The 14,523-nt window shown below is 41.2% G+C and overlaps 1 protein-coding gene across 13 annotated transcripts in view; it reads left to right on the top strand.

The window, feature by feature from the left end:
- Nucleotides 1-6,336: 6,336 nt before the first annotated feature.
- The window catches only part of GOLGA4 (golgin A4), a 104,592-nt gene continuing 96,405 nt past the window's right edge, over nucleotides 6,337-14,523 (top strand). For 3 of the 13 annotated variants that reach the window (XR_005223957.2, XR_005223958.2, XM_043540654.1), the window contains exons 1-2: nucleotides 6,337-6,800; nucleotides 10,453-10,479. Coding sequence is in view for 11 of the 13 variants with exons in the window: in XM_043540654.1 (XP_043396589.1) it covers nucleotides 6,360-6,800; nucleotides 10,453-10,479 (468 nt within the window). In the remaining 2 variants the exon portion in view is untranslated. The remainder of the gene's footprint in view (nucleotides 6,801-10,452; nucleotides 10,480-14,523) is intronic. The other 10 variants (XM_037890099.2, XM_037890098.2, XM_043540655.1 and 7 more) reach the window with 9 other exon arrangements.

Raw genomic sequence — 14,523 nt, 5'->3', positions numbered from 1 at the left:
ACAAACCTTGATATCTCCAATGGAGTTCCCCAAACAAACGCACACTGGTGTAAATAAAACAAGATTATTAGCCAAGGAAAGATCGACTTTAAGTGATTATCAATAATGAGGCATCAAAGTCAGAATTGGTTACAATGTAAACAAAAGCTAAAACACATCTAAAACCTAACTTAACAAGTTAAGTGAATTTAAAGCAAAGGTTTCTTTCACCATGTGCTTTAGCAGTCTTACTGGCTGGAATCCTTTCGACCAGGCTCTCTCCCCGAGTTCAGTGTTAATTTCCTTTTCCTTCAGGTGTTGTTGATATCGTGAGTGGAGATGAAGGGAGAGATCTTTTGGGGCCTCTGTTCTCCTTTCTTATAGCTCTCTTTTTCTTTGAAAATAATCTGTAGCTGAGGTTTAGTAGACAGCCAGTCTATGGAGATAGGAACCTCCAGCTATTCATTGCCAAGATGTAAATTTCTTGCTCACATTCTTTTTCTGCCAAAGAGTGGCCGCTTAACCAGGTGATAGTCCATTTAATTTTGTTGACACTTGGCTGAGGCATCAGTTTGCCTTTTGTCTCTGAGGAATTGATTTGTGGCTGTTTCCCCTGATTTAGAATATGTGTTAATAACATCATATAGTAGAATCTTGTAAGTTTTCATACAATATTTACACACATATTTTAACAGGACAGTAATGATCAGCAAATTGTGAGTTTTCAAATGACTCTCACATGGTATACTTTGAACAAGATCCACTATAGTTTTGTAAAAAAGGTGAGCATAGGGATATAGACTGTCACAGTTAGAGAAAAAAGTGTGTAAGTGATAAGCAGTAGCAAAGTAGTTGTGGTTAAGAAGATCATATACAGTCCATGAGAGATCTAGCCATTTGGAGTGATAGGGGAATGGCACTCTTTCCCTATTTGAACGAGAGTCAGCTCTCACTTTTGTATAGCACATACCACTATAGTACATACTCTGTGCTACTAGCAGAAATGTGATGATGATTACAACTGCAGTTATGTTTGGTTGACCCAGAGCACCACAGGAGAATTACTATTATAGTAAAGGTGATAGAGAAATACATATAATTGGACTATAAAATATTACTATACAAGACCTTGATAGGAAATTCCCCATAGTAAAGATTTAAATGGAGAACTTTGTCCAAAGGTAAATGCAGTTGCAATCAGATAATTATTAATGGAATTTTGTGGGTTAGGCACTCTCTTTTGTCTCAATAAAGAATAGCAGAGAAGCCAGCTTCAGGGGAAACGGAGTAAGCAAAAATATCTGAGGAGTATCTGTGTGTTGCAGAGGAACTAGGCAAAAAAGGGCCAACACCTACGTCCACCTGAAATAACCCATGTACAGTAAAGATAATGAGGACCATGTGATTTTGGGCTGAGTGGTTTTTAGGGTAACAGATCAGAGGACAGGTTTGACAGGAACAGGTAGTATGTTGAAAGCAAGAGGCAGTGATAGAAAACACTGCTTTCTGACTATAGTGCTAGAAACAGAAAACCCAAGTAAGTCATTACTATAAGTGGAACTCCCAGTGTGCAGTTCTTTGGGGTTTGTTTGTTTTTTGAAAACACAAATGAAGGTAACTAGGTGTTGTGTGTGTGTATATATAAAACAGACGGTGAAAAATACCATGAATTTGTGTCACCAATGGGTACCTGACCCACTGAAAATCTCCAAAAACTGCTCTCTCTCAGTAAAGGGTGATACTCTTTTTGCTGTATACTATTTGTACAGGATTTGACAGATACCATCTTATGACTTGGCTGAAATGGTAACCTCTCTGTGGAGCATGCAGTGAGAAGAGTCTAGCTACAACCTGGTAGGTTTACAAAAAAATGAGGAAAAAGAAAAAGGAAATTAAGAGGCATATGGTGAAATACTGTCTATTTTGTCAGGAACAATCAGAGCACAGAGACTACCTCGAGTCTCTAGCTTCAATTTTTCCAAAGAAAGAAACATGACATATTATGCAGGGGTGAGCAAAATTCCAAACTTGATAAGAAGGGGCCGGGGGAAATGAGGAGGAGGGAGAAGATACAAAAGAAACATAAAGAGAAGGATTTTACTGACATGTTGACAGAAAAACCACCAGAACAATGCTCTGAAAGAGAGGAGACAGCTGCAAACTCCACACTTTCATTTGATACCTCTGGGATCTGTATTCCTTTCAGTTCATGTCTAAATATCAAACTTACATACTGCATTTAATAGTTAGATTATATATTGGAATGTATGCAGATTCTTGAGGATACAAGAGAATTTGAGCTTGAGGAAAGATACTGATTTCCCGGGGAGTAAGAAAGTCTACCAGAATGTTCCATGTGCTACCACAAGACTTTTCTTGTTCACCAAAAGTTACTTTGAATTGTATACCTTGCTCGTGTATATAAGATTCATAGGGAAGAGAGACTATCTGGCTGAAGTAAATAATTGGGTACTTGCTATGATCTGCAGCAGGCAATGCTGGGCATTGTAAACCAGCTTCCTGGCTCCCCATCTCCCTGAGGTCCTATACTCTATTTCTTGCCTTCCTCAGTTCCAGAGACTCTTTCTCCTCCACCCCCCAATTCCTTGCATTTACCCAAACCCCCACATCTCCTTTGCCATGCATATCTATAGAAAGGATAGCATGGGAATCTTCATGATAAGCACCTAACTATTCTGGCTCTCGCTGTCCTTGTCCCTGGGCTGAAGCTAGCTTTTTTGGGAATGGTGACAAGAGCAGAGGACCAGTTAAAAGTGAGGCTAGATGACAGGCTGTGACTTATTAGTCATTCAGGGACTGCACAGTGGTACATTAGTGCTTGTTTCTCACAATACTAAATAGTTAACTTCAACCATGGCATTATTTGAGTAATTAACCTGCCATGTCAGACTGGGCCATCCGATCTTTCCTCCCCCACCTCTCATCTTTCACCATTATACTCAAAGGAGTACAATAATAAGGTCAGTGGTAACAGTGGGTGTGGCCTCTAAATTGTGGTGTCCCAGGAATCCTCTGGGCTGACCTGTGCCTAAAGCCTTGTCCACACTACAGAGTTTTGTTGATGCAAGTTACGCTGACGTACAGCCACTGCTGTAATTAAATCACTCTTGCATGTCCACACTGTGCTTCTTGTGTCGGCGAAGCGCATCCACAATCGCTGATCTTGCATTGACACAGAGAGCAACGCACTGTGGGTAGCTATCCCACTGTGAAACTGGCTGCAGGGTGCTTTGGGAAGAGTTTGCAGTGCCTCACATGTACAGCATCACATGATGAAGGATTTCTCAATCCCATCATTCTGTGAGCATCCTACTAGGTTGCCAGCTGCTTTTCAACTGCCTGGATAACCTGCAACCCAGCCACCTCTGTCAGAAAGCATGGATCCCGCATTGCTCTTCTGTATTGTGCTGTGCGTTATGAACACACAGCTATAATAGGAGCCCAATGGCGGCTATTTGGCGGCTATTCGGCTTGAAGGTGTAGAACTGATCAATTAAATTGTTTTTAATTGTTCATTTTATTAATATAACTTCATAAGCAAAGTTTTATGAATGAAACAACCTTCATTCATAAAACTGGTTACCCCAGTAACTGGCTAATTGAGTTTCACTTTCAATCCAATTGCTGCTTAAATCACTGAAACTTACACTGTTTCAACATTAAAAGAAAAGGAGTACTTGTGGCACCTTAGAGACTAACCAATTTATTTGAGCATAAGCTTTCGTGAGCTACAGCTCCGATGAAGTGAGCTGTAGCTCACGAAAGCTTATGCTCAAATAAATTGGTTAGTCTCTAAGGTGCCACAAGTACTCCTTTTCTTTTTGCGAATACAGACTAACACGACTGTTACTCTGAAACCTGTTTCAACATTGTAACTTCTGCTCACTGTTTGTCATTTATTATACTTGTCTATATTGGAACTTCTGTTCCCTGTTTGCCATTCCTTACACTTGTCCATATTGTAACTTAAACTCCATTTTAACTTGTCCCAAACTCCATTTTAAAATGCTCACTCCATTTTGTAAAAGCTTGCTGCAAACTTCATTTTTGCAAAATCCTGCTGTAATCTTATTGGTTTAGTGTAGATGTCTGAATGAGGTATGTATGGATGATGGAATCAACCTCTAGCCCCAGCCTGTCCTGATGAAATAAAGTGTAAACACCAACGGCTGAAGATGCAGACAACAGCCCTGACAAAGCAAGAAGAGTCCACCCTAAAAAGAAAAGAACAAAAGTACAGTTGAAGAAACATCAAAGCCAGGTCCTAGGCTGAAAGTCATGTCTGCAATTGACGGGTGATCAATCACACAGGAACCCAGAGGCAGTGTGACACAGCAAGACCTATAGACTCTGGATTCAAACTAAAGCCTACAAAAAGGATGGGTGAGATGGAAGACTTTGGAGGGTAACATTCTGCTGCCAACATGGAAGGGCATCGGTGCATGCCCAACAGAGACCCAGCCCTTCCTTGTGCCCGGCTTTCCTGGCCAGTTAGCCGCCACAAGCTACGAACCCAAGCCAAGAACTCAAGCTACATTCAGGACTGGTAACTATCTAGCAGCTGCAGAACATTTGGGGGTGTGTGTGTGTGTGTACATAGGTATTAGATATTAGTTATTGGTCTTAAATCAAATTGTGTTATTATAATAAACATGACATCTTGTCTTGTCCCTGAAACGATCCTGTGTAGTTGTATCTGTATAACAAAGGTGCCTGTTGACACTGAGCCACAGTAATGTGTGTTGCTGTACTGTGCTGAGCCTGGCATTGTTTGTTTGCACCATGCTATGAACCTTGTAATGATTGCTGGGTGTGTCTGAAAAGTAACACATTTTAAATCACTTTTTAAAGTAGCACTCAGTAATGTGACCACTAACACAAGCCCAGAGAAGTGGGGGGTGGGCACAGTGTGTGTGACAGAGTGTGTGGGTGGGTGAGAGAGAGAGACTGGGACAGAGTGTCTTGGGGGAGTGTGTGTAGGGGGAGTGTGTATGTGAGAGAGAGACAGAGTGTGTATTGGGGGAGAGTGAGTGTGTCAGAACACTGTCTCTAAGTTCAGACAGCAGCTAGAAACACATTCTGAGGCAGAAGCTGATGCACAGACAGGTGGTGTCCCCCGGTTCCTCCACCCCCAGCTCAGCAGAGACCGGTACACTGGCAGGGAGAGGAGGACACCCCAACATCAGCCCCCACATCCTTCCCTGGCTCTGCACAGCATAGCAGTCTCTCTCCTCCCCCCACCAGCAGCAGCCTGCCCTGCATGCTCCTGTGGTCCTAGTGACCCAGGAGAGCAGGAGTCTGCATTAATGTTTTGATTCTGTGATTCCCTCACAGTTCTCCTACAGCCTTCTCTCCCCACAGTCCCAGGAGATCCACCCCCTCCCCTGTAGTCTAGGCAGGAGTGCGTTTGCTGCTGGGAACCAGCATGCTCAGCTGGGCAGTAGCTATGTGAGCTCTCCACCAGAGGAATTTCAAAAACTTCCTGGGACTTTGAAAGAGGAGGGGTTCATGCCTGTGTAGCTGCCAAGCAGTGGAGTTTAAAACAGTGAGCAGAAGGGTCATGATGGGCATTGTGGGATACCTCCTGGAGGCCAGTTACCGCAACCTAACGAACGCAGTGTCTACACTTACAGTATGCATGATAAACACCCATTTTTTCATGTTCTGTGTGTATATAAATCTCCTCACTGTATTTACCACTGAATGCATCCGATGAAGTGAGCTGTAGCTCACGAAAGCTTATGCTCAAATAAATTGGTTAGTCTCTAAGGTGCCACAAGTCCTCCTTTTCTTTTTGCGAATACAAACTAACACTGCTGCTACTCTGAAAAGTCTCTAAGCCTCCCACAGAGGTGGTTTTATTTTGTCAGCAAAGCAGGCAAGGTTTGTCCGCAGGAGGAGCATTGTACTGCGTGCATCTCCACTGTTTTGTCAGTAAAAGCTGCCTTCTCGTTTTCAACCATAAAACTGAGGGCACACCACCACCACCACGTGCGCGTGGAACGCAGGGCCCTTGTGGGCTGAAGGGACGGTCAGCTGTCGAGAAGGGTGGGGCTGCTCCGCTATCTAGGCGGGTGGACTGGAGGCGTCCGCGAGGCGGGTGTTGCCCATTGTCCTAGAAACTGAAGGTGCCAAAAAAAAAAAAAAAGGCCCCTTAAATCGCATCTAGACCAGATTCTCTTCTCCAAGGGGCTCAGGTAGAACCGTTCCCGAAAGCGCATTTCCTAGGGCGTTGCTCAGGGCAGAGGGAAGTGGGGACTGAGCGGCGGAGCGCCTCCCTCTGCCCTTCCCCCGGTCATTGCTGGACACGGCGCGCCCGCCCCTTTGGGAACGGCACGAGCCGGGCTCCGACACGGGGAATGCCCCCAGGCGGTTTGTCCCTCGCTCCTCGCCGTAGCGTCCCGTCCTCTCAGCTCCACGTTGGCCGCGCAGGCGCAGCGGCTCTTCTGTTCACCTGCTGGGGAGGGGGGATCCCGGAAGGAGCGGAGGTGAAGCGGCGGCGGCGGCGGCTGATCCGGGGAGCGGAGTCACCAGCGCTCGCGGGAGGAGCTCGGCTCCCAACCCCACCACCCCCATCCCTGAGCCCTCCGGAGAGGGGACGGGGCGCGGGAAGGAGGGAGAGTGACGCCCCGTCCCGGAGCCAGAGCGGGGACCGGCAGCGGGGGCGGCTCCCCGCGTTCCCCTGGCCGCCCCCTCCTCCCCGGGGGGCCGCCGCCATGTTCAAGAAACTGAGGCAGAAAATCGTCGAGGAGCAAACGCAGCCGCGGAGCCCAGGGGGGCGGGCGCCGCAGCAGCCGCAGGTAGCGCGCTCCGGGGCCCTGCGCCCCTTCCCCGCACCCCCCCCCTCCCCGCGGACCCTGGCTGCTCGGAAGGGGGTAGAGCGGCGGGGCTCGGCTCCCCTCGCTGCGCAGCGCCGGTGCGGTGATAACCCCGCTGCTGTCCGGGGTGTCGCTCGTCACCTGCAGGCAGAGGGGCAGGGTGCTGGGATCCGAGTTTCTCTGCAACCTTTAGCATCCCGCTGTGGGTCTGTCAGAGCTGCGTGCTCACGACTGACTCCTTTTCCATCAGTGACCCCCTCTCCCCCCCCCCATTAGTTCCTTTTCCTGGTTGGAAGCTCACATTTATTATTCACAAATACGTGTTATAACTTCCTGCAGCGCTTCAGGAGACAGGGCACTTCTTCTCTAACTTTATTTCTTGCTCTTTCTGTCCCGGCTTTAATATAGGACCTAAAATACCCGGTTCTCTACTTCTTGGTATGATTTTGTATCTTGGATTAAAAGAGACAAAAAGATAAAGCACAAAGTCTTAATACAAGTTGTGCTTTGGCTGTCAGAAACAGAACCTTGTTCTTATTCAGGCAGGACTCCTGTTGAAGTCTTGAGAAATTATATAGAGCTCTATATGTAGCACATTAACTTTTGTGCTCTGTTTTTTTCCTCTTACGAAGTGAGCAAACTGCTGCCCCCAGACAGATCAGTTATTTCACAGGAAAGATGTGCAGTGTGCTTTAAAAACAAAACTTTATGAACTTGGTGCTTTTGAAAGTGAGACACCAACATCTTTACTTGGGCACAGTGCAAGGTAGGCCCGTGAAAAATCCTCCCCCACACACCTAACATACAACATCTGCTGTTGTTATAGCCTTAAATAGGGAGTACCAATCATGCTCAATTGTGCGATGCTTTTCAAGTCTTCTAGAGGCTGCTGAGAACTGATTTTTCATGTTAACTCAGTTTCCAGAAGTAATCTTCTCGTTCAGTATTCATACAAAATCTTTTTAGTTGTCAGGTTAGCTAGAATACTGTGGGTGATGAAGCTATTGAATTTTTAGAGTTTAAAGAATTTAATATGCTAACATTTTAGTTTACATCAGATCTCACAGTTCAGCCTTGTGGTCATTGGTTATCTTTGTCACACCATCCTGTAATAGTATATTCTGTCAGTAAACATCTTTAGAGGTGATTAAATTTCAATATAAGCTTCTAATGACATCTAAACTGTACAGTGAATTACTTTTGTTTGACTGCATCTGAATGTTGAACAATATTTGATAAATGAAGGAATCATTATTTAGAAATTAATGATTTCTACCAAACCTTGAACTTCAGACTTTGTAGTCTGCTTTTTTTTTTTCCCTGTCCCCTATATATTTAATTCCTGGAAGTCTCTCTTCTCCCATGCTGCTTTTAATTTTAAAGAAATTAAGAAAAAACTCACAAAAAACCACCTGCACTTCAGAGACCATTTGGTTACTTAATCTTAGAAATTGGTGGTACTTGGTTATTTAAGTTGTTGCTAATATTACTAAAATTTTAAAATATTCTTGATTATGCTTGAATTTTTACATATAGAATATCTTGAATCCGTGGAAATGTGTTACATTTTTGTTGCAGATTAAACAACTTGAAATTTTTTTTGTCCAATATGTACTTCAGTAAAGGTAAAGTTATTACTGGATTTTAGAGATTGCATGCAACATCAATTTGTAAATTTTAATAATATAAAATGTATACTTGTCACAGAAGGCAGTAACTCAAAGGGCAAAACTAAGCAAAATCATTAAGTAAATGATAGGCTGTGCAGAATGAGCAACTTCTAGGAAGTATTTTGGGTATGTATATTTACACTATATTTCATCCAAGATGCTGACTCTTCAGGTAGGAGTGATCTCTTTGTTGAGAGTTGTAAACAAGATCTTTATAAGGTTGTATAGTGAATTAGAATTATGATTTCATATGCCATTAATTATGGGTCTCTTTGCAGTTTTGTAGTGGTAAAGGATTGCTTTCATCGGGATAGATCTGAGGCAATATATTTGTATGCATGTTTTCAGTAAATTATAGAGTGATTTAGCTATATGACTTCAGTTTAATTTTAAGGAGACATTTCAGCTAAATCATTGTGCATCGCTGAAAATTTTACCCCATTTAGTTTGGGACAGTCAGTATGTACTGAAGAATCAGTAGTTATTTTGAATCAATGTTGTGGATAAATTTGTGCCTGAGAGTGGTGGGTTTTTTTTTTTCACTAGCATAATGTACAGTATGGCTTTATTTCTCTGTTGAAATATTCATTGGCAAATTTTGTGAAACTGAATGAAACAGTTTAAAGTAAGTTAAATAACACTTTTATTTGTTCCACCATGTCAGTTTCTGATCTGTCAGTGATCTGATATACTATATTGTCACTTTGAAATGAATTAAAAACCCCACAATGAAAACATATATGTTTAGTTTTAAACATTCTCCTGCAACACTGACAACTCCAAAATTATACCACTGTGTTAGCATGTGAAATTTGACTTTGAATAAAACTTGAATTGACTAATCTGCTAACTCTACATTTCATACAGCTTGGACTATGAAAGCAAATGACATAAATCAAAAGAAATGGCATCAGTCCTCAAAAAATTTACACAAGATCTCCCAGTCAGGTGAAAAGTATTTTTTCCTCCCCCACTCTCCTTGTAATTTAAAGGAATAAAATAGCTGCAAGCAGTTAATTGGATTATATTATAATGTCAATCAATTTTCTATTCAAGACAATTTAAAAAAGAAAAAAAGAAACTTACAACATGTGTTGCTTTAGATTTTTTTTCCCTTCATGGCTTCACTCACTTTCTCTCTCTTCTTATATCCTGTCATGGTGCATCTTTTCCTGGGCTGTCTTCACTGTTTACCCTTTCTTTTTTGGTATAGTTTTTTTGTCTCTTACACTATGTAATCTTTCTCCAGTCTGTCTCTACTCCATTTACTCTCCCATTGCAGACACATCTTCTCACCTTGCAGATAAGACTTGATGATTTTACCAGTCACTAGAAGCTAGAGGACTAAATGTTCTGGCCCAAGATTGATTGATAGGCTGGTGCCACTTATTCAGGTACAATGATTAGGTAAGAACCTATTAGTGTTCCTGGGCCTTGCTTTGCAACTTCATCTTTTGTAAGAGCTGCTAGCTAGTAGGTGTCAAGTGTCTCAACTTGGAGACCCCAAATTTCCTCTGCTCCCCAAGTCCCCCCCACCCCCAAACTCTCTGGCTGCAGAAAGGGAGAAGGAACATGCCATTGCTGTTCCTCTTCCCTTTCCAGACCCTGCTGCTTGTCTCCATATTCTGTTCCTTCCCAAGTCTCAGGATCCTCCTGTCCAGTGACTAGCTTCAGTACCTTCTGCTGCTGCTGCTGCACCTTCCAGTTTTCAGGAGCAACAGTATAATGAAACTGACCATGGTTCTGAACACAGCAGCAAAAACTGACCAGACTTCAGTTAATTACAGCCTTCTGAAACTTGAGAAACTTATTAGAAGCAGTGGGGACGCTGGAGTATTGTTTATAGACAAGGAAGATGGCACTGCATCCAGATAATACTTGGTTCCTGTTTGAAAGATTATTTTTGCATTCATAAGGACCAGAAACCTTTTTCTTTAATTTTTTTTTTTTTTTTTTTGCACTAGCTTGGGGAAACTTTATATTTGCAATGGGTGAGTAGATTTTTCATTCTCTGAAAAGTAAATGCCTTAAAGTATTTGGAGCTCAATTTCTCAGCAACCTATATTGCCTCCATGGTTGCATGGTACTAAATAAGATGTTTGACTTTCTAGCAGTTTTTATTTTGAGATGGGAATATCCTACTTATTTGGTAATGATGGTCCTCATGGCTGTGCCAGAAATTAGAATAATCCATTGTATTTGGTTTGATATTTCACGTGTTGGCTATTATCTATCAGCTCTTCTATATTGGCTGTTCTCAGGCAACTGGTGGGCAAAGTACAATTAGTTATTGCTCTTTCCCATCATACTACAGGGTTAGGCTAGAATTGTGCCAGGTCTTTATACATACAAAACATTAAACTCCTTCTGCTTTCTAAAAATGATTGATTTTACTGGGAACATAACTGTTTCTTTTCAGTGGGTGAATAGGCTACTATCCATGTCATAGAACATCTAATACTCAATGCCTGATTCTTTTGAGCCATCCATTTGGAAGGTATAGAGAGGTATTTAAAGCAAGATGTTGCTACTGTCATCACATATTTCTGGAAGTCAAACAGTAAATTTGTGACAAAAGTAATTGTACATTCTTGGTATACATGTATGATGAGATCTTGTTTATTAGTTTTATCTATAGCATAGAAGTTTTGGTATTTTAATATTTTAGTTCATAGTGATATTTTATATTTGAGCATGATGAGACTAATAAACTCCATCTGAGTTGGTTATGGTGTTTTCAGTCAGATTCAGCAAAAGTTGTGAAATTTGTCTTTTGATGATAGCCATACAGTACAGTAAAGTTTGTTTGCTTTGTTGACTTCATATAAACTGTCTTAAATTCTTCTGCTCACTTTTCCTTGTGCAGCTTCTATTTTTCTTTTGTTTAATTATTTCCTTGTCATCCCCATCCCCAGCCTTGAAATTTCCTTTTAAGCCAGTCATTTTTGACTGTGTTGGCAAAAGTTAATAATTGCCTAAAACAAAAAGTCTGTTTAATTTACACATGAAATTTAAGATTTCTTTGCTATGTAGAATTAGTGTACATTTCAGTAATTTTACAGCACTTGCAGCTCTCTGGAGTCGTTAGCCACACGATAAGAAAAATAAGATACTTTTCTGACTTTTGCATATATTTACACATGAAGAACATTAAACATATAATGTGACGGGTTACTCAGCTAAAAAAATTATCTCAGTCTGCAGAAAATTAAAAATGCATCCCAATAAAAACCTCAAAAAATGATAAATATCTCATATCACAGCCTTAATTAACATTAATGGGAAAAAATGTACCTTGAGAGGACAATAGACTTTTTTTATATTTCTTAAAAGATAAATCCTGCAAAATCCAGAAAAAGTATGAGTTACCTTTAAAAGCTCTGTGTTCATTCAAGTTTAAAGCAAGTTTCTGTGTCACTTGTATTTGTGACCCTTTAAAAGCATAAGTTAAGTGAACCAGAAGGCACTACCCATCAAAATGATTGAATGAATAAATGTGTGTGTGTGTATCAATTTGCAAATCTTTAAACCTAAAACTACTTTGTAATGACACTAAAATCCCATCTCTATTTGTCAGGCCTCAGAGCTGTACTAAGAGTGAAGCATGGTTATAAATTATTAAAATAGCTAATGTAGCCTCACTGTAAGGTCTTGAGACTGACTGGAGAAGGGTGAACTTGAGTGCCTGGAATTCAGTGAGGATATTGATATAGGCATCTCAGAAACTTGGTAATATGATGATGATCAATGGGACACTATAATAGCAGGGTACAAAATATATAGGAATGACAGAATAGGTTGTGCTGGTGGGGGTGAGGGAGGGGGAGGTGGCACTATATGTGAAAGAATGCTTAGAGTCAAATATAATAAAAGTCTTAAATGACTCAGACTGTACCATAGAATCTCTATGGATAGAAATTCCATGCTAAGAGTATATCAGTAAGAATATACTACTGACCACCTGAATAGGATGGTGACGGTGTGAAATGCTCCCGGAGATTAGGGAGGCTATAAGAATAGAAAACTCAATAATTATGGGGGATTTCAACTATTCCCGTATTGACTGGGTACGTGTCATCTCAGGACAGGATGCTGAGATAAGGTTTCTAGACACCATAAATGACTGCTTTGTGGACCAGCTAGTCCTGAAACCCACAAAGAGAGAGGCATTTTTTGATCCTAAGTGGAGCACATGATCTGGTCCCAGAGGTGAATATAGCTGAACTGCTTGATAATCGTGACCATAATATAATTAAATTTAACATCCTTCTGGGAAGGAAAATATCAAAGAAGTCCATCACAGTAACATTTAACTTCAGAAGGGGAACTACCCAAAAATTAGGATACTAGTTAAACGGAAGAGAGAGGGTACAGTCACAAGAATCAAATGCCTGCAGGCTGCATAAAACCTTTTTTAAAAACACCATCATAGAGACTCAAATATATACCCCAAATTAAAAAAACATAGTAAGAGGACCAAAATGGTACCACCATAACTAAACAACAGAATAAAAGAAGTGGTTAGAGGCAAATAGGCATCCTTGAAAAACTGGAAGCCAAATTCTACTGAGGAAAATAGAAAGGAGCATAAACTCTGGCAAGTCAAGTGTCAAAGTATAATTAGGCAGGCCCAAAAAGAATTTAAAGAGCAACTAGGCAAAGACTCAAAAACTAGCAGCAATTTTTTTTAATTCTTCAGAAGCGGGAAACTTGCCAAATAATCAGTGGGGCCCCTGGACAATTGAGATGCTAAAGAAGCACTCAAGGAAGATCAGGCCGTTGCGGAGAATCTAAATGAATTCTTTGCATCTGTCTTCACGATAGAGGATGTGAGAGAGATTTTGACACACGAGCTATTCTTTTAAGGTGACAAATCTGAGGAACTGTCTCATATTGAAGTGTCAATAAAGGTGGTTTTGAAACAAACTGATAAATTTAACAGTTATAAGTCACCAGGACCAGAGGTATTTATCCAAGAGTTCTGAAGGAACTCCAGTATGAAATTGCACAGCTACTTAACTGTGGTATGTAATCTATCACTTAAATCAACTTCTATATTAGATGACTGGAGAATAGCTAATGTCATGCCAATTTTTGAAAAAGTTTCAGAGGCGATCCTGGCAATTACAGGCCAGTAAGCCTAACTTAAGTATCAGGCAAATTGGTTGAAACTGTATGAAAGAACAGAATTATCAGACTCATAGATTAAAATGATTTGTTGGGGAAGAGTCCACATGGCTTTTGTAAAGGGCAATCATGCGTCCCCAACCTATTAGAATTCTTTGAGGAGGTCAACAAACGTGGAGAAAGTGATATAGTGTATCTAGACTTTCAGAAAGACTTTGTCAGGGTCCCTTACCAAAGGCAAATAAGCAAAGTAAGCAGTCATGGGATAAAAGGGGAAGGCCATTGCATGGATCAGTATCTCGTGAAAAGACAGGAAATAAAGGGTAGGAATAAATGCTCAGTTTTCAGAATGGAGAGAGGTAAATAGTGGTGCTCCCTAGGGAGCTGTACTGGGACCAGGGCTGTTCAAAATATTCATAAATGATCTGGAAAAAGGGATGGCAAAACTTGCAGATGATACAAAATTACTTAAGACAGTGAAGTCCAAAGCAGACTGCAGAGTTACAAAGGGATCTCACAAAACAGGGTGACTGGGCAACAAAATAGCAGATGAAATTCAGTGTTGATTAATGCACATTGGGAAACATAATCCCAACAATACATACACAATGATAGGGTCAAATTTAGTTGTTGCCACTCAAGAAAGAAATCTTGGAGTCATTGTGGATAGTGCTCTGAAAACATCTGCTCAGCATGCAGCAGCTGTCAAAAAAGGTAAGAAAGTTAGGAATCATTAGGAAAGAGAGAGATAATAAGACAGTAAATATAATGCCACTATATAAATCCATGGCACACCCACAACTTGAATACTGTGTGCCGTTTTGCTCACCCTGTCTCAAAAAGGATATATTAGAATTGGAAAAGGTACAGAGAAGAGCAGCAAAAATGATTAGGGGTATGGAATGGTT

Source organism: Chelonia mydas, chromosome 2 (genome assembly GCF_015237465.2).
Source record: "Chelonia mydas isolate rCheMyd1 chromosome 2, rCheMyd1.pri.v2, whole genome shotgun sequence".
Lineage (NCBI taxonomy): Eukaryota > Metazoa > Chordata > Testudines > Cheloniidae > Chelonia > Chelonia mydas.
Note: the sequence above shows the minus strand (reverse complement) of the source record. Positions and strands in the feature narration are given on the sequence as shown.